This window comes from Silurus aristotelis (genome assembly GCF_946808225.1).
Source record: "Silurus aristotelis genome assembly, chromosome: 25".
Classification (NCBI taxonomy): domain Eukaryota; kingdom Metazoa; phylum Chordata; class Actinopteri; order Siluriformes; family Siluridae; genus Silurus; species Silurus aristotelis.
Window position 1 is genome coordinate 17,586,954 of NC_139598.1, and position 22,517 is coordinate 17,609,470.

General features: G+C 37.0%; 2 protein-coding genes across 4 annotated transcripts; one reads left to right on the forward strand and one right to left on the reverse strand.

The window, feature by feature from the left end:
• Window positions 1-1,791: 1,791 nt before the first annotated feature.
• ubqln4 (ubiquilin 4) lies at window positions 1,792-10,409 on the reverse strand. Its single transcript, XM_083530401.1, has 11 exons — window positions 10,161-10,409; window positions 7,897-8,048; window positions 7,560-7,720; window positions 6,611-6,873; window positions 6,149-6,307; window positions 5,643-5,856; window positions 5,366-5,505; window positions 5,139-5,222; window positions 3,558-3,673; window positions 3,268-3,442; window positions 1,792-2,853 (listed from the first exon to the last, which is right to left on the reverse strand). The coding sequence occupies exons 1-11, from the start codon at window positions 10,305-10,307 to the stop codon at window positions 2,701-2,703; spliced, it is 1,764 nt and encodes a 587-aa protein (XP_083386527.1). The 5' UTR covers window positions 10,308-10,409; the 3' UTR covers window positions 1,792-2,700.
• LOC310720076 (1-phosphatidylinositol phosphodiesterase-like) lies at window positions 9,476-14,271 on the forward strand. 3 transcript variants are annotated; one of them, XM_083530404.1, is made up of 3 exons: window positions 9,476-9,899; window positions 12,761-12,813; window positions 13,184-14,271. In XM_083530404.1, the coding sequence occupies exons 2-3, from the start codon at window positions 12,767-12,769 to the stop codon at window positions 14,034-14,036; spliced, it is 900 nt and encodes a 299-aa protein (XP_083386530.1). In that variant the 5' UTR covers window positions 9,476-9,899; window positions 12,761-12,766; the 3' UTR covers window positions 14,037-14,271. The 3 variants fall into 3 exon arrangements, with proteins under 3 accessions (XP_083386530.1, XP_083386529.1, XP_083386528.1); XM_083530403.1 differs by having other exon boundaries at window positions 9,476-9,863; XM_083530402.1 differs by lacking the exon at window positions 9,476-9,899 and adding an exon at window positions 11,775-12,454.
• Window positions 14,272-22,517: the final 8,246 nt, after the last annotated feature.

Sequence of the window (22,517 nt, forward strand, 5' to 3'; positions counted from 1 at the left end):
CTTTGATATATCTTTGGTCTCGCCCATGGTGGTGGAGAAGTTTGAATGGAAGAGGTTGATTCTGCGACACATGTCGTTAAAACACAATCACGTGTTGATATCAGGAGAACGTTCCTAAACAAACGGGACTAGTTTGGGTCTGTGGGAGTGAGAATTAATGCTGATTGGTACAGGATCTCATACTACAACTTAAATTATAACCTTTCTTTAAAGTTTTTTTTAATGGATTTTTTATTTATTTATATTCTGTCTCTCTGTGAGACAAACCTACCATAAAAAGTTTCACTGTCAATTTTTTTGTAAGGGGGTCAATCAACAAAACGAGCAGGGGATCAAAATTATTTTCCCTTAACCAGAAATCATGGTTGTTGCATAAATAAACGAAGGTTGTGCATTCTGTCTGTAATGAAAACCTGATGCGCATTTTCACATATTCCACAGAAAACAGACTTGTTTACAGAACACTGTTTCACAAGAACTATGATACTGTGGGTCGGTTAAAGCAGCATAGCATCTGCTGATCACATTTTTATGCTGCATGCACAAGAGAAAAACTTCATGCAGCCATACCTGGAGTTGACATTCTGTCTAGTTGCATCATCTGTATTCTGTAATCTTCTGAGTCCTCCAAAGAATATGCTTCTGTGTTCACATTTACTTGATATGCATAGCTAATGGAGATGTGCATAGGAGTCATTTATCTCTACATCACTCAGATATAAACCTCATGCTACCGGTTTACTGGAGTCTGCAGAAAACTGCTTTCTCCTGGTTGAGGGTTAGTGTGGTTTAAATCACTCAGTGGTTTATACTATATAATCAAAAGATACCAACAATATAATTAAGGGTGTCTTCTGAAAACAGTGCCAAGACATCAGTACTCCTGCTTATACTGAAATGATTCTTAAATGACAACTGTGCATTGTGCTTCACAAGCTTAGAGATACTTTTAAGCTTCTGAAGTGAGGCAAATATTTTGTGACATTGCTCAAGTCGAGCTTTTACCCCATTTAAACCAAAACCGTTCCCAACTGAAGACTAAAAAGTTGAAAATGGACACAGGAGACTCTTTCCATCAACATTCCCATACACTAATCTAGCTGTAGCTTTTCTTGGAGCATCAACTGCTCAAGTCTTTCATATAAATACAGAAGGATGTATTCTATAAGATAAAAGACATGCTATAAAATATATAATGACTATAGCACAAGAGCTTAATGCACATCTTATGAACACTTTTGGAATAATGTGGAATTTAGTACGATCGCTACCACCAACAGTTGTACGAAAAACAGACAGAATATAAAGTATGTATAAGTGCTTAACAACAGTCCTTTCTTTTTTTTTTTTCTTTCTTTTTATGAGTTCCACCACTATACTGTCAGTAGCTTTAAAACCCTACATTACTTCACAATAAACAACAATAACTGCCAACTAAATATTTACATCTTAAAGAATGTCCCTAAATTCTTGCTCACCCCTCAGTCTCAGCCCCATCCCTTAAAAAAAAAGAAAGAAAAGAAACATACCGACTCAAGGATGAGTTCAGATTATTGCAATGTAATTATTCGAATAAAATGAAAGAGTAATTTATGAACGTGCAGCGCAAAAAAAAGCAAAAGGTTGAACACATTTTAATTCACATCAATAACTCGACTGTTAGTTCCATTAGACTCATTAAGAACTGAGATCGGTGCACAGGAAAGCATCGTGTTCATGCTGTTACCAGGCTCGCTCGCTACACCAACTCTACAACGACGTATCCGACGCACAATGCGGGTCTTTTTTCCCCCACACACTAGATTACTATTTCAAAGCATTAAGGATATGGTAAAAAAAATGGTGTCTGCTTTCAGTGTTGCTTGTAAGCTGAGAAATTATTTTTATTAATGCCTTGTTACAACCTTTACCCCAAAACCACAAGCTTGATAAGCTTTTTCTTTCTTTTTTTTTTTTTAAACCAGCAATTTAAACAATCAGACTGCTCCTAAAAGGCAAAGACATGACTGGTATCTCATATCATTGCAAAAAAAAAAAAAAAAAAATTTATTATTATTTCATCTCTAAAGAGCTGAAGAGTAAGCGATCGTCTGCGTAAAGCTGTTATAAATGCTCAGACAACGACTTCCTCGATTATATTTCAATTAATGTCAAATGAGAAGCTTCGTGAATCCTGGAGCATTGATAAGGGAGTAAAAGGTAATCTCTAAATGTTTGCAATAAATACTGGTTTAGTCAGGTATGATTTCAGATAGAGAAAGAGAGAAAGACAGAAAGAGGGAAAAAAAAAAAAAAATTAAGATCAAGAAAACAGACCATCCTCATGAAAAACAAAGTTCTTCTGACTCGGGAGATGACCTTTATCTTTATCTACTTCCCACAACCCAGGAAGAAGTAGTGCCTCGAGTGAGTATGTGTCGATTAAAATGAACGATAACCTACACTTGGTTCACAGCATTGCCCTGTTGAATTTATTAATAGACGCAGTCAGAAATGAACGAGGGGTTAGCCTGATGTCATTCCAATGATTTTTTTTTTTTAAGGGAATAAGTTTGAGAACCCCAATTTCCTAAGATTCACAGATCAACCGCGTTAAAGGAAGAAGCAAGTGGAATTCAGTCTATTCGTCAGATATTAGGTGATGAGGGACCATGTTCGTGACTGTGACTTGTCTCTGGTTGTGATTAGGTGGTAAAGGGATTAAGATGGCTGCGAGCCGAGCAGTCTTTCGATGGCAGCGTTGATGTCTCCCCCAGTTGCGATGAGCGCCTGGAGGTTGGCCTCTCTGTTGATGAAGCCCATCGCGCTCAGCTGCTCCAGCTGCTGCTGGAAACGCACCTCCGGAGTCTGGGTCTAGGTGACGAGAGACAATACGATAAAACCTATAACCTTTGTTGATTGGATCACAAGAATGGTATACGACGGTGATCTACTGATAAACTCTGCAACAGCTGGATGTTTGGCACATTTAAAGTGAATAATGGCAAAAACACACAGGAAACACTAGATCTACGTGCAAGCTTCTTTCCCCATGTACTCCCTTCAAGTATGTAGAATTGTTTTTGATTACCTAAATGATATCAATTATACTGCCTTTTTTTTTTTACTGCTCGAGAATTTAAATAAATCATAGCAACAGCAAAAATACATGCACATCCAAATTTACATTTACGGTGTTTGGCAGATGCCCTGATCTACAGCGACAATTATTTTATCTATATAACTGTGCAAAAGTAAATAGTCAAGTCAAATCATAGCAGACTGTACCGATGCGCTTCCGCCAGCAAACATCTGTAGCATCTGTTGCATGAGTTGCTGTTGAGAGGAGTTGGTTCCAGGAGCAGGGGTGGGGCCCGGTCCCGAAGTGGGGGGTGGAGCACTCTCAGAAGGAGTCACATTATCCCCTGTAGGAACAGCGCCAGGAACTCCTCCGGCAACCAGACTACCAGAAAGAAACAATACATGTACAATTGTTTTATCTGCAGTATGTGCTCAAGTATTTATAATCATCTAATAAAAAGAATGATTCATTTAAGATAGAGTTTAGCTTTTTCTACCCAGGCATGAGTCCAGGAGCTTCAGTCTGGAGGGTCTGTAGACCTTGCTGGATCTGCATCAGAGCCTGCATGGCCCGGGGGTTTGTCATTACAGAGAGGGCCTCAGGGTTCTGCATCTAAGCGAGGGGAAAAAGTAAAATTAAAACATGCATGTCATAAAAAAGAAAAGTATAATTTATCCAATGTTCCAGTTCAAGGTCAGTGAAGTTAAAACCTATTTATATCGTTAATGTCTGCAATCGCATTTTAAGGAAAAGAGGGGGGGGGGGGGGGGGTTAAATACAGCAATACAGCAATAAAAGTCCATGTTCACATAAAAATTCTGAATGAAAGTATTTTCTTATTCACATCGCTCTCAACTTTTCAGGTTCACTCTCAAGCTCTGAAAAGTGTGTGCGTGCGAGTGTGAGAAAGAGCGAGAGAGAAAAAAAAGAAAGAGTTGTGAAATATCAAACCAATCCTGCCTCTTGTTGTCTTTCACAGAATGACACCAAAAATGCTGGTCTAAAATCCTATTAAACATGCGGTTTTAAATATAAATACTAGTGTTAAAAAAGGAAACCGTTCTTGGATGACTAACCAAACTTCCAATATATAAAGTGCTCAATCTAAACATATTTCCAAAGGGGGATTCAAAGTACAGTACCAGTTAAATGTTTGGAAACACATTCTTCTCACTCTTTGGTCCAACTCATCCCAAACCATCTCAACTTGATTTAGATCAGGTGATTATGGGGGCCAGGTCATCTAATGCAGCACTCGATCACTCTCCTTCTTGAATAAACAGCTCTTGCATAACCTAGAGGTGTGTTTGAGGTCATTGTACTTTTGAAAAACTATTTATGGTCCCACTATGTATGAATCAGATATCGGGAAAATGCTGTGCTAGCCATGCTCGTTAATTTTGACTAGATCACCAACAAATCACCCCAACACCATCACATCTCCTCCTCCATGGGACCCACACATTCAGAACCTGCCTATTCGTCCTCTGTATGCCTAACAAAGCCACGTCGGTTAGAACCAAAAAGCTCAAATTCTGACCCATCAGACCAAAGAGCAGTTTTCCACTGATCTAATGTCCATTCTTTGTGTTTCTTAGCCCATGCAAGTCTCTTCTGCTTGTTGATTGTCTGAAGTAAAGTTTTCTTTGCCACAAATCAACCAAGGCCTGACTCACACAATATCCTCTGAACAGAGGATGTTGATATATGTCTGCCACTTGAAGAGAATTGTATTAAACTTATCCTCTGCAGCAGAGGTAGCTCTTGGTCATCCTTTCCTGTGATGATCCTCATAAGAGCCCGTTTTATCATAACATTTGTTGGTTTTAGGAGACTGTGCATTTAAAGTTCGAGATTTTTTGGATTTTATTAGTAATTCAAACAAACCAAATTCTGGATTGTTTGACTTTTTTTTTTTATTTACTACATAATCCCATATGTGTTTGGATGTCTTCAGTATTAAAGGTAAAGTGAAGAAATAGGTATGCCCAAACTTTGGACTGGTACTGTATATTACAACTATTACTAATATTTACAGTGAGCGTAAACCCACTGAACAGGTGAGCAAGACCTTTACCTGCTGCAGAAATACTGGCAACTGATGTCTCATCTGCTCCTGCAGCTGGGGATTTCCAGCAAAAAGCGGGTTGTTCATCAACACCTGGAGAGAGCAGGGACAAAGTCAAGGGGGAACAACAGAAACATACGAAGATGAGAAGCTACCAGAACAAAAATCAGGTAATTAATAGATGCTTATTTTTATTTGCTTTTCTTATGCAAGAATTCCAAGCAATGATGTCAGACCTGCGAGGCGACGTCTGGGTTCTGCGCCAGCGATTGCATCATGCTGCGCATGTAAGGAGCGGAGAGCATGTTCTGCATCAGCTGTGGATTCTCAGAGATCTGCTGCATCAGGCTCTGCATGCCAGGACTGTTGAATATACCTGTATATACCAATAAATATTGAAGTATCAACAGGCTATTTTATTTTCAGTATTTTTGCTGCGTATATAAAGTATTTAGGTAGTATAACTATAAAAAGATTTAACACAACAATCAGAGGAGCTAATGAAGGTAGTACCGGAGCCCAAGCTGGCAGAGTTGATGCCAAGGGGATTGGACACACTGGGGGTAGTGGAGCTTGTAGTAGAGCTGCTGGAGGTGGCAGTTCCAGAGGAACTGGTCTCTGGTGGTCCCCACGGATTTGGCAATGGCTCTCGGTTCTCTGTCCTGGAGGGCTGGACCCCAGAGTTCTCTGCATTTCCACCTAAGGCTGAGAATGGATTGTTTCCAAACTGTACAAAAGCAACGAAAATAATCCGACATTAGTAACCATTTTAGAAATAACTTTTGTAGCAAAAAAATATATTTTACACACCTTACCAAGCTGTCACTAAAGTAAAAAAAAAAATATATATATCTAATAGTATTTTTTTTGGTATCTATCTATCTATCTATCTATCTATCTATCTATCTATCTATCTATCTATCTATCTATCTATCTATCTATCTATCTATCTATCTATCTAATCACCTCAATGTCTGTCTGTCTGTCTATCTATAAAAGGCATCAAAATGTTTCTTGACCTGCTCGCGTGCGGCACTAAACATGGGCTCCTGGATGTCTGTGTACATCCTCCGGAGAGCATTGTATCCACCAGGGATGCTCTCTAGGTTGCTAAGCGCCCGGTCCTGGTTACGCATCATCTCTTGCATCATAGCAGGGTTCCTCGCCAACTCCATTGTCTAAATAAAGACGAGATTATTCAACTGATATCATGGAATGCTCAGTTTTTCAAACAAATCTATTCAGAATTCAAATCTAATTCAGTACCGAATATTTATGAATGTAAAGACGTTTCAATGAAGCTGTTTTGCAAAAAAATTTGCAATAAAATATTTGTCAGTAGATTCCTATAGCTAAATCTCAATGTCAAAATACTAACCGAGTTTTACACGATTATAGCAAGAATATAAAATAAAAACATATGGTGTGATTCATTAACAATCTCGATCTGCATGTACGCCTGCTGGTTCCACCGCTCTCACCTGTCTCATCAGCTCAGGATTATTGAGCATGTGTGAAATCTCGGGATTTCGCTCCATCAGCTGCTGCATCTGAGGATTGGCCATTATCATCTGCCTCATCAGGTCAGGGTTGGACATCATGTTCTGAACCAGTGGGTTCTCCATGATCTGCGAGAGCATCTCTGGGTTGGACATGAGCTGCCGCTGCATCTGCTGCTGGAGCTCCATGAAGTTTGCCGAGCCCATGCCCATATTGGCCAGACTGGACAGGTCACCAAAGCCAGCTAAGGACACGCAAACAAACAGAGTCAAGGGTCAGTGATTAATACTATTTACTCGCATGACGTTGTTAACACAAGGTCTGTTTAGTTGTGTTGCGCTTTTAAGGTCTATAGTGTCTCCAGATGTCTTACACTATGATCAAACTGTCTGCAGAAACATTGTCATGCAAGGTTTAAAATGAAAATGTACACTCGCATTTTATGTGAATGATCCTTAATATATGTATGCCTAATACTGATGCACATACAGACAGTTCACATTTACAGATAGAGAGAAAAAAAAGTAGTTTTTAGCTTCTTAATAATGGCCTTTAAAATGAGAAATGCCTTATTTCGCCAAAAAACGTATAAAAGGAGGTTTTTAAATAATAAAATTGGTAAATGTCCAACAATCTTTTAATCTTATAGTCAAAGTCTACAAAATAGCAGTTGCAAACATTATCTCTCTCATATATACATACACACACACACACACACACATTTTTCACTCTATCATATGTTATCATCTTCTATTAAACTTTGGTTTTGCATTTTCTCCAGGGAACTTCCACTTCCACTATTAAATAAACTTCCCCATACAGATTTTTCATTTTTACTTTGTAGATATTCCTGACAGCTACATAATAAATCACAGCTTAGAGATGTAAACTCTTATACTTTCGCAACCGCAGCAAATTTCCCACACTTACTTAATATGTTAGATGGCTGTGTAGGAGCCGGTGCTGGCCCACTGCCCTGCGTTGTGCCCAGGTTAACAGCTGGACTGGCGTTTGGTGAAGTCGTGGTGCCGCTGCTGACCTGCGACGCCCCAGGGCTGGATGACGCAGCCGTGGAGCTTCCGCTTGAGGCCCTGCACAAGGATCACAGCCATAAATTGCATTAAAGTGAATCAGAGTGTGTGCATCATCCACGTGACACGACCTGTATAGCCATGGAAGCACGAACGGACCTTACAGCCTTACACACAACGTATAAGACGACTTGTAAATAAATCCAAGCATAAAAAGAACATTACAGACGTCTTACTTTTGTGCGGTTTTGATGACAAGGTGAACAGTGAGGCCGTCCTTTATGCCGTGTTGAGTGAGCGTGTCGCCGTCTTTCAGAATTTTCCCAGCAAAGATCAAGACTAACTGGTCCTGCTTCGCCTTGAACCTTTTGGAGATTTCTTCTTTGAACTATAAATGAGGAAGAAATTAAATATAAGAGGAATTTTAAGTGCCCCCATCACCCGATGCTTCTTGTCCTACACCAAAGCAAGGACTTGCTAAAAAAAAAGCTGTTTATCGAGAGCACGTTGTCGAATTGTACGAACATTCCCACGATCCGTTTTTTTTCCTGCACAACAAAGATGTAAAGACGCATAATTAGGACAAGAATCTGCCCGTAAGTCCAACGCTGTCTTCCCGCAAATCAAACACAAATAAACCGTGTTAACACTCTAAACTAAAGAATCATCTCGGAAGTAAAAAAAAAACCAAAAAAAAAAACACGCAGATCAACATTTAAAACCAAACTCAATACATTTATCTAGTTTTTCACCACTCTGCTATTCCAGACCACTGCTACAAAAACAGCTGAGTCACATCCAGTTATATAATAAAGTTCGTCAAACAGAAGGACAAAATTAAAGGGGGAATAAAAGATGATCGAATGAAAGCTTTTAATACTAAGATCCAGTCATTAGAACAAGCACAAGCGTCTGTTACAACTTCCTGCATCTTAAACAAACCAAGATTGAGGAACAAAACGCAATTTACTGTTTAAATATAAATATATATTTAAATATATTCTTATAAAAAATATTAGTGGAATCTTGTAAAGCTCACATATTTTTAAATATTAAATAACTGGACATAATAATCAACACAACCCTAGTGTGATGGAGTGAAGTTACTGTTCCCAGCCTTATGTTCATTTCTTTTCCACAAAACAACATCCTGACATTCTTTAATAATTTATTCTATTTTTAAAGAATATCGCATCTTCTCTCACAAACAAGCGTCAGTCCTGAAGTTGATGATAAACCACAGCGTACAGCTTTATACAAAAGATCTGACACTGGAGACTCCTTCCATAATGATTAGATAATTGTCTCAACAACAAATTTTTCCATTCATAAATTAGTCCTAGATTACACAATGCAACAGGTACAAGACCTTACAAATGAGCCTTTACAATAGAAAAACTTGCTGTTACTATAGAAGAAAAATACCTTCCAAAAGCACAGTGATATGATGTGTTCTAATCAGTGTTCTTCAGCACTTCTCTCACATTCAAACGCACAACATTTACTGTATCTAACAATGTCTTGAGGAAATAAAAACACAGCTTTGTATTTATTATATTTACTTATTATTCTTTACAACTAACCCTCAATCCCTCACAATAATGTATTGGAAAATATTCCAGAGTTTTCTCCAACTTGATGAAATACGACGATATTAATATCAACATTACCGAAACCGCGATATCGTGATTGTACCGTGGATACCGTATCGCTCAGCCGAGGATATGTAAATGTCTACAATTAGAAGGTATTTAAATCAAACCCGCTGTCTTTATTATTATTATTATTTTATTTTAAACAACATGAACTAAAAAAATTGCAAAAAAAAAAAAAAGAAAAACCTAGAACCTTCTCTAAGCCGGCTAATGCTAGTCATTTACATTAGACAGCTTTTTACTAATAAACATTCACACTTTGACCTAACCATGTTAAGCCGACTTATTAAACTATTTTATTATATCTTTATTTAAAATAAAAAAAACCGATATAATGATCAATTACTTATAATCCTTCAAATATCTGCCTAACATTATTGCTAGCAAATAGGGTCAAATCCCAAACCGCAGCCTAATCCCTGCATTGAAGTGCACTACGTGTGCTGTTAAAGACAGAGCTCTACACCCTAACTAGTGTACTACGTGTTAAACACGGCGCAGTTTAGGATTTGGCCAAGGAATCTTCCCGTTCGCCGCCGCCATAGCCGGTAACGTTTGGAGCCAAACTCACAGCGTCATCCTGAGTGTATAATAATAATAATTATTATTACTATTATTTATATTAAATGTCGATGGTGTAAATGTTGACGTATAAAAATACGAACACCACATATATCTATGAATATGGATTATGTGTGTAGTTTCCGAAAGAAAACGCCGTGTTCAATTTATTGTCGTCGTAAAACCAGCTAACATGGCGAGCTAACTGGTTGAAGCGGCCATTCACGGCGTACCAGCCGAGAGAAAAGCCCCGCCGAGCGCTCCGGGAAGGGACTCCGGCATACCTGTGCCACCGAGGCGTCCTCCGAAATCGCAATTTCCTCCTTGTCCTTCGGTGTTTTGACCGTGACCATGATAACGGTCCCGCTAGTGGCGGCATTTTCCTCGGCGCTCCTGTCCGCGGCAGGATCCGTGCCACTGTTCTCCGCCATGTTTTTTTTTTTTTACTCCTCTTTTACTTCATTACATCACCAAACCGACAGGAAACGGAAAAGGAGTTGCGAGACGGTCGCGTTTAAACGAGCGTTGACGTCACAGCGACACCATGCGGCACAGGAGATGCGAACACTCTAATTTCTCTAAATACCAACACACAAGAAATAACAATAATTCTATAATTCTAAAAATTGTAACCCCTAACTGGTTAGCTCAGTTTAATTGGGTTGACCACATTAAACGTAAAGCTGTTGACTCTCTCCGAAAATGTGTGTGTGATTTAGTCGTGGGCCGCACCTTTAACACCTCACCCATTAGTGGTGTCCTACTTAAATCAATTTACCTCTGATACCATCACTATGACGTCACAGTTATAGAAACCATTGATATTATAGAGAAACGCAGTAGCTCTGAACCACACACAGGAATCTCATACTGTGAGATTAAATGTCATTACTAAAGCAAGAAACCCAATGAACACAATTCAACAAGTCTCCGTTCACTGTAGCCACAACTGCACCTCCTGCATACAACATCTCTAGCAGAAGAATCGATATTAACCTCATAAAATGAGCCCGGGTTTTCTGTTACTTTCGTGCTTTTTTTTTTTTTTTTTCGTGCATTGCGCTTTTCCTGCAGATTTAAAATTATGCAAATTAGGGGTTTTTTTGTGCAAATTCTGCGGAAAAAGAAACACAAAAGTATAAATGATTCATAAAAAAAAAAAAAAATCACAACTGTTTTGAACTGTTTTGGTCGACCTTTTCTCACGATGTCCAGCTTTTCTTGAAAGATTCGACTTCTAAATGTTCTTGAATGTGTATCTGCAACCAAATAAAATTCTTCTCCTTTGTCAGCTTATTGTATACTAAAACAGGGATTAAATCCACATGAATATATTTGAGCTTGTGCCATTTGATCTTCTGAATAGTGCGCTCTCTGACCATCCAATCAAAGGACGTGAAGATCATGAGTTCAAACTGCCACTTCTGGGCCCCTGAGCAAGGCCCTTCACCTCATAGCTGCTCAGTTGTATGAATGAGATCAATGTAAGTCATTCTACATAAGTGTGTCTACCGAATGCTGTAAATGTAAAATACCAACATGAAGCCTGCTACATGGCCCTGGTGACACCAATTTACAATCTGATATTACAAGGTGCCCACAGTGCTGATTTCAGAAGGCCTTACAGCAGATATATTTGACCCTGGCAACATGTGATGTGATGGCTGAAATCAGACTGGATAGAAACTCCAACATACACAGACACTCATTGCAGTAGCGCACCAATAGAAACACTATTAAATTAGGAGAATAGACTACTGAGAAAAAGTTAATACATATCCGTGGACTCCACTCCATCACTGAGCTCCATACACACACCATAGCCCCATACACACTCTGTATTAACAGTAATGCTAATACACACGTTTACACCTACGGGGCAAATGTAATTTTTTACGCAGTTATAATTAAGTAGCGAGGAAACCTGGAGCCTACATGGACACTCGGAGAACATGCTACACAGGCTACATGTTTATATCATTCTGCTTTTAAACAAACTGAAAACAATCACACAAGCATGGCCTCTAATTCATCTATTCAACGACTCTTAGTTTTGGAGTATGTAATGTATTGCTGGGGCTGTTAGTAGTTATTAAGGAAAAACTACCTGTAAAAAAAAAAAAAAGAAATTACTATTAAACATTTAAGCATTATAGGAACAGGAGATTCCTGTGAGTTCAACAGTAAAATCATCAGTAAGGCGTAGATGGCGCTACTTTTCACCTGGAGCCAACAGATGTTTGTTTCAGCTAACTATGAAGCTAACTGTGTGCTGTTTCTCGTCATAGAGGGTAGAAAGGAGAAGTGTATGTGTCCATATTAACAATGTAATTCTGTCTGAAATGATAAAGAACTGCCAGCCACGTCCAACCTACAGTGTGAAACCAGGAGTTTTATCAAGACTTTCCCTCTCTGTAATCTAAAACAAGTCACACAGCATAAAATGTCAAAGCATGATTAATTACCAGATTAAATGTATAACACACACACACCCAATATCTTTTGTTGAAATCCTGTGAAATCAAACAGCAAGCACATTTAGTCTTCTGTTCTCAGCCAGACTGGTTCATCTCATCTAGTAAGTATGTTCTTTGACATTATAAATTAATTTCTTCAAAACAAATGAAAGTTATTGAAAATCTATGGATAGTGTTTCAAAATGTTTCGCGTGATAAGAATCAATCCAAATATAGGTAACAGTTTGAACTCATCGTCACCTCGCTGTTACAAAAGCTAAAATCACAGTGCTGAGGACAATGACTTTTTTTTTGTTTTGTTTAATTCAGGAACAATCATTCATAGTTACATTCCAGACATATATTATAAAAGAAAATAGCTGTAAACGATGTAACTTTTTAATGATGTACTTTTCTACCAATTACAGGCAAAGATGAGGAAAATGAACGTCAAGCAAATCTGTGTGTCTTTGCTCATTCTGTAAGTATGAAATTAGACACAAAAGCATGTTGTGCCACATGAACTGAGAATTTCTAAAATAATATTTATTCCACTTTTTTAAATAAGTATTGCTTTATAAACTTTAACATTTCCATCGTTTGAATCTGACTTCATTTCTGCTAAATCATTCTCCTGATTCATTTCGCAGTTTGCTTTAGGAAAACGCCCTTATGCACCTTATCAAATCTTTAATGTGTGTATATTGACATTGCAGTTAGCGTTAATGATAAGATGTAGCAAGGCAAGTACAGGCTGATACAATGATTATTCAGCTCACTAGGTAGAAACACATGGCATTCTTTCATGGCCAAAAATGTGAAATTTTAAAATATTAAATTTTTTGGCCCAGGTTTTTTGGGGGGCAGATCGAAAGCCTCAGTCCATCTTTCAACGATAATTCACAGCTCATCCTTCCAGAGAGTTACAATGTTGGCTGGATGCAAAACCTGGATGGAAACGCTCTCCTGTCTGATATTACCATTCCTGGAACGCATGACACCATGGCACTTTATGGAGGACCTGCAGCTGAATGTCAGGCCTTGAACCTGGAGGACCAGCTGAAGGCAGGGATCCGCTACGTGGACCTCCGAGTTTACGCTTTTGAAAACACTCTGTACCTCATGCACGGGATTGTTTACCAGCACTCGACATTCACCAAAGCTCTCGACACATTCAAGGCATTCCTGTCGATGTACCCAAGTGAAACGATTCTCGTCCGAGTCAAGCCCGATTTGTTTGATAAAAGTAAAGTACAGGAATTGGTTGAAAGTCTCATCCAGGGCGATAGCAACATCTGGGTGACGTCTAGTATACCACGACTGTACGAAGTAAGAGGCAAGATCGTGTTCGTACAGGAAGGCAGCTTTTTGCTTGGTGTAGCTTTGTTGGAAACTGACACCAAGGGAGACTACAGGGTCGTTCACATTAACGACAAGGAGAAAGAAATCTTACAGCACCTCAATCTAGCCATGGGTGAGTGCGGAGGAAATTCTATCATCCTCACCTATTCCAGCGGAACGGGAATCGGCACGTTTGAAGGGATGTTTCTAACACCGAAAAGGGTTGCGGAAAAGATCGACCCTTGGCTACATGATTATCTGAAAACGCTGCTTGCTGAGGGGTCTGAAATGTGTTTCGGGATCATAGCCATGGACTTTCCAGGCTTTGACCTCATTCAAACGGTCATCAAGTTTAATTACTAGTTTTGACAGATTTGCTTCCAATTCTAATAAAATGTAATGGCTTTAATATTTTAATTGTTTTCACATTTCCACACAGAGCTGTGCCATTATCCTTTAATCTCTATAATCACTAATGAAGACATTTATTGCATACATTTAACACCCTTTCTCTATTAATCCTGTCGTACCTTAATCATGCGGCACTTACTGCAGTATGTAATTATAGTTTCCGAAATGTTTATCTGTGATTGTCTTGCATTCTAAAAACAACAGCAATAAAAATGACTTTGCTGTTGCTTTTGTCTCTCGTTGTTATTTCTCCAGGAACTTTTAATCTAGCGCAAAGTCGCCAATGCGTGGCAATGAAATTTAATGCTGTGCAGAGCTTAGAAAAAAACGATGAATAAAACATAAAAACAGACAATTATCATCATTAAATCAATTGAGCAAAATGAAAGTGTGTGTATGCAAATGACACTTTGTGTTCGTTTCCTATTCCATTTTCTCCCCACTCATAATTACCCAGTGTTTTGATAGTGTGTTAGACTGGGTCTCATATGTGACTGTCAAATTTGTCAGAGGCTTTGTGAATCATGAGACAAAGCAAAAAAATTAAGCAAGTTTCCCTTTTATTCATTGCAGCCGGGTTACAGGGGAACATTTGTGTGCTTATGTCTCTATCTACAGGCGAGAAAGCAAAACTACTGGACATTGTATTTAAAAAAAGAAAAAGAAAAAAAACAAAAAACAAATATTGTTAAAATAGAAGCCAAATTCAGACTTGCATAAATAGATGGATGGAAGTGTACCCTAAGATGTCAAAAGCTGACAAATATATATTAAATAAATATTATATTTAATACTATATTTAATGTAGTATAATACAGTATGGTGGCAAAAATATAATTAATATAGAATTCATACAGAAAGATTAATAAAAAAACTTATAATTTGGTTAAAAAGATCAGGACAACATGGTTCAGGCTAAGTGGAGGAAGATTATCTAATGAATTAATTAAGGGACGTGCGAAACACAACCTGATGATTCATAATACAGTGTTACTTATTCCTACTAATGTAAATTCAGAAATTTATAAATTTTTTAGGTCGCATTTTTTTCTTCAAATGACTGCTTATATTGTTTTTACTGTTATCTTTACTTAATCTGCTACTTAATCTGTTCGAATAGTATAAGAAAATTGTGTTTATTGATGTGAAAAAATCAAAAAATGTAAAAAGCTTGTCATTAATGTTTATCAAGGGCCGAAATAGTATATTTTAATGAATTCAAGCTTTTAACTGTGTTGACACGGTATTATGATAAAACCATTTAGATAAACTTTTTTTAAACCATGCTCATAATAAAAATTATTTATTGACCACTGACTTAATTACTTATTATATATTAATTATTTATTAATCATCAGTTTCCATGAATTATTCATTAATTCTACACAAGAATTTAATCAATTTATGTCACTGAGGATGAACCTGCTGTAGAAAAAAACCCATTTCTTTTCACTAGTATCATTTACAATCCTTTAATCTACACTTTATTATATACTACATAATAGTGTTGTAATGGTGAAATTTAATATGATTTTTGAATAAGAATATGATCTGCACAAAAACCCATAGTAACCCCATTAGGTTTGGATTAAAATAATGTGTGAACATTAGATCCCAGTACAAAACCTTTGACAACAAGTCAAGTGGACCAAGAAGTTCACAAAAATTCTAGTAATAATACATGGAGGATTTAAAGAAACCCTCATTCCAAAAAAGTGTCAAACTTGCATTTGATAACTTTTATCAAATTATCATGGGATACTGCTAGAAAATTATATCAAGCACAACTAAAAATGTAAGTGGTGTATGGAGGCAACATGCATTCATCTGGAAAGTCTCTTTTACAATAAACTCATAGTACATATGGCATAGAGTGCCATCAATCGTGAAGATAAGTTGAAGGAGCTGGAGTTCATGGAAGAATTAAACAGAAAAACTAAATTAAATTTAGGGTTATAAAAATAATAATATTTTTAAAGCAATGTGTGCAGGTTTGCATTGTGTTGTCAAGTTCAAGTTTAATTCGGCTTTATTGTCATTTCTACCATATACAGTGCAGTACACAGTGAAACGAAATGCTTCCCTAGGACCAATGTGCTACAGTAAACAACATTAATGAACAAAAGTAACACAAATAACACAAAACTACACATAACTCTAAACTAAGAACACAAAGTGCACATGTAGAATATTTAGTGCAAAAAGGTGAGGGGTGGAGGAGAGTTGGATTCCTAAAAACATATTTCGACACTGTTGAATTCAGTCAAACATGGACATGTAGGAACATATCAGTGAAAATAAGCTGTTTGTTCCAAGTTGCTATTGCATACTAATTAAAATACGGCTTTATTTTGGCTTAACTAATATACAAATGTAGACTTTAAACATACATTTTTATTATTATTAATTTTATTTTAATTATTGTTTTTATTATTATTAATTTCAAGTACTCAAATTCAAGACTGAGCATGTAGAATAAAAAAAATATTAATTAATTTACAAAAAGACCACACATCATAGGATACTCTTTAAGTTAAAGCGAACTCTGAAATCACAAAAAGACAGACCCAAGTAAACTGGCCGCAATAAGCCATAGGTGCGAAACTGTTTTCTTTCAATGCATCTGATGTGTGACCATATATTTCTTATTGTGGTCACCTGCAATGTTTCCTAGGGTTTTTTTTTTGCCTTTATGAGAGCAAAATACAGACAGAGGGTTTTGTAGGTAAACAGGCAGAGGGTTTGTAAGTAACACACAAGTTGAGACACTTGTAAGGACAGTTAGCATCAACTTTCAATGCTTAATTTATTTCCATTGCTACTGTTATAACCCACGAAGTTCTGTATAATCTTCTGTATATATTTAACTCTGTACATGTTCATTTACTTCACCAGCAGTAGGGGCACCTTGAATCCTGAACTATTTACTTTGCACAGTCTTGGCTATTAGTTGTCAACCCTTTTTGTATAATCCTGGAATATGCATTATTTTTCAGGTTTTACTTCCAGTTGTACTATTCCAGGTTAGAATGCTGACATTTCTATAAATGTTTTGACCGGTAGTATACATGATTTAAATCACTGAAAAGTGAACATAAACATTAAGCAAAATTATTATATTTTGTTCTTGGCCATTAAGCGCTTAACAGGAATGTATTGAGTCTATATTCATTTAACTGGAAAGTCTCTTCTACAACAACCTCAAAGTACAGATGACCTACAGTGCAATCATTAGTGAAGGTGAGTTGAGGAGGTGAAATTAGTAAAAAAAATTAATAGGTAAAATGTTCATAATTCAAAACACGATGCAAGAAAACCTGCCTAATTGTGAAAACAGGATCTACACAGACATAAATAATCCTGACTTGCCTGTAGAAATCTGTGATCTTGCCTAAGCCAATGCAGTTACTCCTGCAGTGAAATGTAATTAAAGTAAATATCGGAGCTGGGTTGAATTTACTTTCATAGAACAATTTCTTTTTCAAAAAACTTGGAGAGCAAAATGTAGTACATGGATGTCTTTTTTATTTTGATAAATGACAAAGCATATTAATAAAACAACATGGCTTAGCAAACATTGTTTAGCAACAGTTATGTAGAGTTTTTGTGACATAGTTAGGTTAATCATAACAACAACACATGCTTTAAATGACTTTTATATATATTTTGATTAAATGTGATCCAAAAAATGTGTTCAGATACATACACTGCATACATATTCCCCTCGAGTAAACATTTTCTCAGTAAATTCATACATATATATATATATATATATATATATATATATATATATATATATATATATATATATATATATATATATATATATATATAAGGAAGTCAAATATGTGATTTTACAGCTTACAGAAAATAAACAGCACATAGCTACCATACCTACAAGATGATTGTATAGTGCTTACTGTTTGGATCAGAAAATGACAAGTTTGCCATCAGTTTGTTTGGTCTGATCAAATGTTCATTTTGATGAATGCACATAAATGTATACTGTTCCATGAGATCCACTGTAAAAGTTGTCAGAGTTGAAATTGTTGGCTTCCTGAATATTGTTTGATCTTCTGACGGTGTGTACAAGCCAGTGAGGAAACTTTCTGTGCAGAGATTCAGCCACGGACTGCACATCACTTTTCTCTTTCTCTATTTGATCTTTTATCTGACCCTTGTTCAGTGATTTGGGGTTTGCGGTGAAAGACACCAAGATTTTTATATTTTTATCACATGGACCAAAATTAAAATAATTTTCCTCTGGACCACTTACATGGCATTGCTTTCTATGCAACATGTTACACAGTATTCCACACAATCCACAGTCACGAAATATAATTCCATCAGTATACACCCTAACTGACCAGGAGACCCAGTCATATTTCTTGACAAGGTCATTCAGTATGGATTCAGCAAATCATAGAGTCCAGTCTACTTGTCTATCACATTTCTTGAGCTTCATCTCTACATCCTTCTCGGCTTGTGTAGAAAAGTTGTCCACACATTTATCCACTGCTGCCTTCATGCGCATCTGCACGTCCTCCATGCGTGTTTCCCATTTCTTCACCATATCCTCTCTAACATTACCCTTTGTTATTGCCTTGTAGCCAATCAGTGCTATGATCCCAAACACAAAGAGCTTTTTCAGTTGAGCACAGAATTCCTCCACCACCCTCCTGCTCTGCTCCTCAGTTTGCACAATCTCATCCAGCGTTGCTTTTCCAGACAAGTTATTTCCAGTGATTTGATCATATAAGCCATTAAGGTTCTGTTCACCATTAGCATTCTCAAACATGGTGATGAAATTTTGTATATTTTGCTCTTTGTTTGTTTCAGCTGTAAATATTTTGTTATACATTTTATATTGCAACTTTATATGTGCTTCATACGAAAAGCACTGCCTGCTCAATAATGATCGCATCTCCATGCGTTCCATCTTATCAAATTCATCATAGATCTGATTCAACTTGTGGTTGACTTGTTGCATATGATGAAACAAACGCTTATCCTCTTCACTGTTTTGATCTTTAAGAAGCTTTGCCGACACCAGAAGTATACACTTAAACAAGGGACTGATATTGCCTACAGTGCCTGCCACTTTCTCACATGTTTGCCCAATGAACCTTGCTGCCTCTTCAATCTGCTCCTGGTTGCTCAGAATCAATTTTTCCAAACGATTCAAATAGGATTCTTCAAAAGAAGCCATATCTTATAGCTTTAAGGAAGACAAGTGCACTGTACCTGTAACACAGAAAAATAAAAATAATTTACAAATGGTCTCCCAGACAGATGATACCAGATATATGGCAGCTCAAAATCGTACACCATGGGTTATGCATGTAGGATTATCAATATTTTTATCCCAAGATATTACATTATATAATAATAATATTAAAGAGTAAAGTGTTCATTTTTAGGTCCACTGGATTTTCAGGCGAGGTTTTTTTTTTTACTTACGAAGTCACCGAAAATAAAATAAGCAAAAACATGTGAATTAGTGTTTCTATTTGTATCAATTTGTCTTTGAAAAAACATTTCAATTAATTTTCTAAACCATAACTGAACCAAATAATTAGTGTCAAAAACAATTGTATATATTTATTTTTGTAAATCAAGGTTATTCTATTCTATTCTATTCTATTCTATTCTATTCTATTCTATTCTATTCTATTCTATTCTATTCTATTCTAGATTCATCTATCTTGCATTGTCCCCAAAATCACTGTCTCTTTTTGTACAGTGCTTGAAAACCTATTTGACATCTTTCTGATATCTTCTATTTTTGTATAATTGTTGCACTTAATTGCATCAGATCTTTAAAAAAAATACAATAAAACACAAAATAGTTTTAAATTATTACTTTTTAAAGGAAAAGTGTTATTCAAAACCAGCTAGCCTAGTGAGAAACATGAATTGCTTATACAATCTAACAATAAACCACATTTTATAATTAGTTTTAATTAGACTAGATGCAATCAGAACTGTTTACTGTGAAGCGATATGAAGTAGGATAGACTTCTGTAAAAAAATCAGTAGAAAAAAACTATAGAAAAATGCTAAGGAAGCAAGAAATAAAGCAAGCAAGCAAGACAAGCTAAAAAGAGAAAAAGGCTTACAGTTAGTTGGTATTATGTGAAGATGTGCCCTCTGTGGTACATCAGTGAAGTTCAGCTGTGCTGAAGATCTGCAGCCTGCATGTCTTGATATGTATTTGTAGTATTTGTCATTTGGAAGACAGCCAATATGGATGGTTGCCATCACCTGTGAGCTTTCCTTGGAACTTTAAGTGATGGGAAAAAATCTTGGCACTTTCATTATTTCACAGGTTATTATTCTGCTTAAATAGTTTTGTTTGTCTGTTTTGAAAAAGAGAGTGTTCTCCCATACCAAAGAAAACAAGTCCGAACTGTGAGAGTGAAGATAAAAATTAATTAAATAAAATCTAATTAAATGAAATTAAAGCAAATCTTTACAATATTTCAAGTTAGTTAAAGTCAGAAAGGTAAACAGTTTTCAATGGTATTGTGTGGGTTGAGTAAACAAAGACTTAATAGAGAATTCATACAACTTGACAAAAGTATTGCTAGTCATGTCTACATTGGAATCATAACTCATAAAACCTTGATTTGAATGCTGGGCTTATTAACACCTGAATGACAATAGATAAAAAAGGGTTTTGAAAACACAGCGAAGCACTGTTATCCTCTGCTCCTAGTACCAGTGGTCCTTAAATAAATATAAATCACCTACAGCCTAGACCAAATAAGAGAAGAGGATGAATGGAAAATCGCAATCGGCACCACAGATGTCCACATCGAATAATGTCATATTTTCAGCAGTGTTCGAGTGCTATCACTGATGTTGCAGGACATGGTGGGGAAAAATCCAGCACAGCATATCAAGCAGTATATCAGTTTCTAGTATCAGTGAAGAAATGTATTCACTTCATAGTCTTCGATAGTGACAAGCATGGGCAGGTTACATAAGCAAGGTGCCATTTCGTAACAGTGTCCTTGGTGTGGGAAATAGCCTCAGGCCTTTTCTACTGTACATTGACATTGTTTGCAGTTTTGTGATAAGTCTGGGAAATTTGGTGAAAAAAATCCCTTTCACTCCCCCCCACAACTCTGCCGAGTTACCAAAGACAAGTTTTCCAGACCCTTTTTTCTCTTCTGATCTGATCCATTCTGACACCCTTCCTCTGGATGGAGTGTTTTTCAATTGGAGACCCCTCTGTGTATCTGGGGAAGTTACACACAGTAAACCTCAACAAAAGTGGAACTGTACATTAAGCTGATGGCAAATAACAACCCCTCTATATAAGATGGGTTTAGAACGGAGATCGGGAGAACGTTTTCCATTGGCACTGAAGACCTCTTCAAGCAATCCTGGGTGCTTGTCTTAAGATGCTGAACTTCTTTGAAATAAACCTTTTTATATACAAGAAAGACGGTGTCCGCAGAGATTTTTTTCTTCACCATCTACACATCATCACCACCGAATAAACAACTTGGCGTCACGAACAGGATGAATAAACAACAAACTTGGCTTCACGAACAGGATGTGTGTGTTGTTTGGTCGCACCGTAAAGGACTGTGTGCGTGTGTGTGTGTGTGTCATGAGGTGTAGATGTTGATGGGGATGCTCCGTTCTAAATTTTATTGCGTTGCAGGCAGCGCAATAAGGGGGGAATACAATAGAGAAGTGAAGAAAATAAAACGTTGATGTACAATAGAGAAGTAAAGAAAATAAAACGTTGAAGTATAATAGAAAAGAAGAGTTGAAGTAATGAGTTCTAGTTGAAGTAGTAAAGAGAAGTGAGGAAAATAAAAAGTTGAAGTATAAATAAGATTTAAAGAGAAGAAGCCGCAAGATTTGGATGAAAACCCTCAGGGAGGTGACATTAGGTGGGCCGAAAAACCTGGAAATTCACTAGATGAATTTCAGGTCAGTTCTGGGAACTGGGGATGCAGAATTAAAATTCATTTGAGGTTCCCACTTGAACATTAGTTGACGAACGGTGTCTGAAGCTGCGTTTCATTTGGATTTCTACATCTCATAAGGTAGCATAAATTTAAAAGGAAGAAAAATAAAGAGAGAAAGGAGCAGCAGAAAAGCATGCTATAAAAAGTGTAAATGAGTCGACTTAGTGAATTTGAGATTAAATGTTGTGTGTGAATTTGCTGTGAGTTTTTGATTATAAGGGGATTGGTCTCTCTGTATGAGTGTGCGTTTCTGTGGGTGAGGGAAGCGGAGCCTGTCTGTGTGTGTGCGTGTTTGAGTGTGTGCACTCTGTGTTTGTGTGTGTCTGTATGACTGTGCTCATCTGTGGGCGGAGCCCCCCCCTCCCCCTGTGTCTCTGTGCGCTCTGCTGTGGGTGGAGCCCCTCCTCCCTCTGTGTATCTGCTGTGTGTGTGAACGGTTGTAGTA

Coding starts and splice junctions, on each gene's coding strand:
- ubqln4 (XM_083530401.1), bottom strand. CDS start 10,307: ATGGCGGAGAACAGTGGCACGGATCCTGCCGCGGACAGGAGCGCCGAG. Junction 3,674..5,138: donor TGCCAGTATTTCTGCAGCAG/GTAAAGGTCTTG, acceptor CCCCTCGCTTAG/ATGCAGAACCCTGAGGCCCT. Junction 3,443..3,557: donor GCTCCTGGACTCATGCCTGG/GTAGAAAAAGCT, acceptor TCTTTCTGGTAG/TCTGGTTGCCGGAGGAGTTC.
- LOC310720076 (XM_083530404.1), top strand. CDS start 12,767: ATGAGGAAAATGAACGTCAAGCAAATCTGTGTGTCTTTGCTCATTCT. Junction 12,814..13,183: donor TGTGTGTCTTTGCTCATTCT/GTAAGTATGAAA, acceptor TTTTTGGCCCAG/GTTTTTTGGGGGGCAGATCG.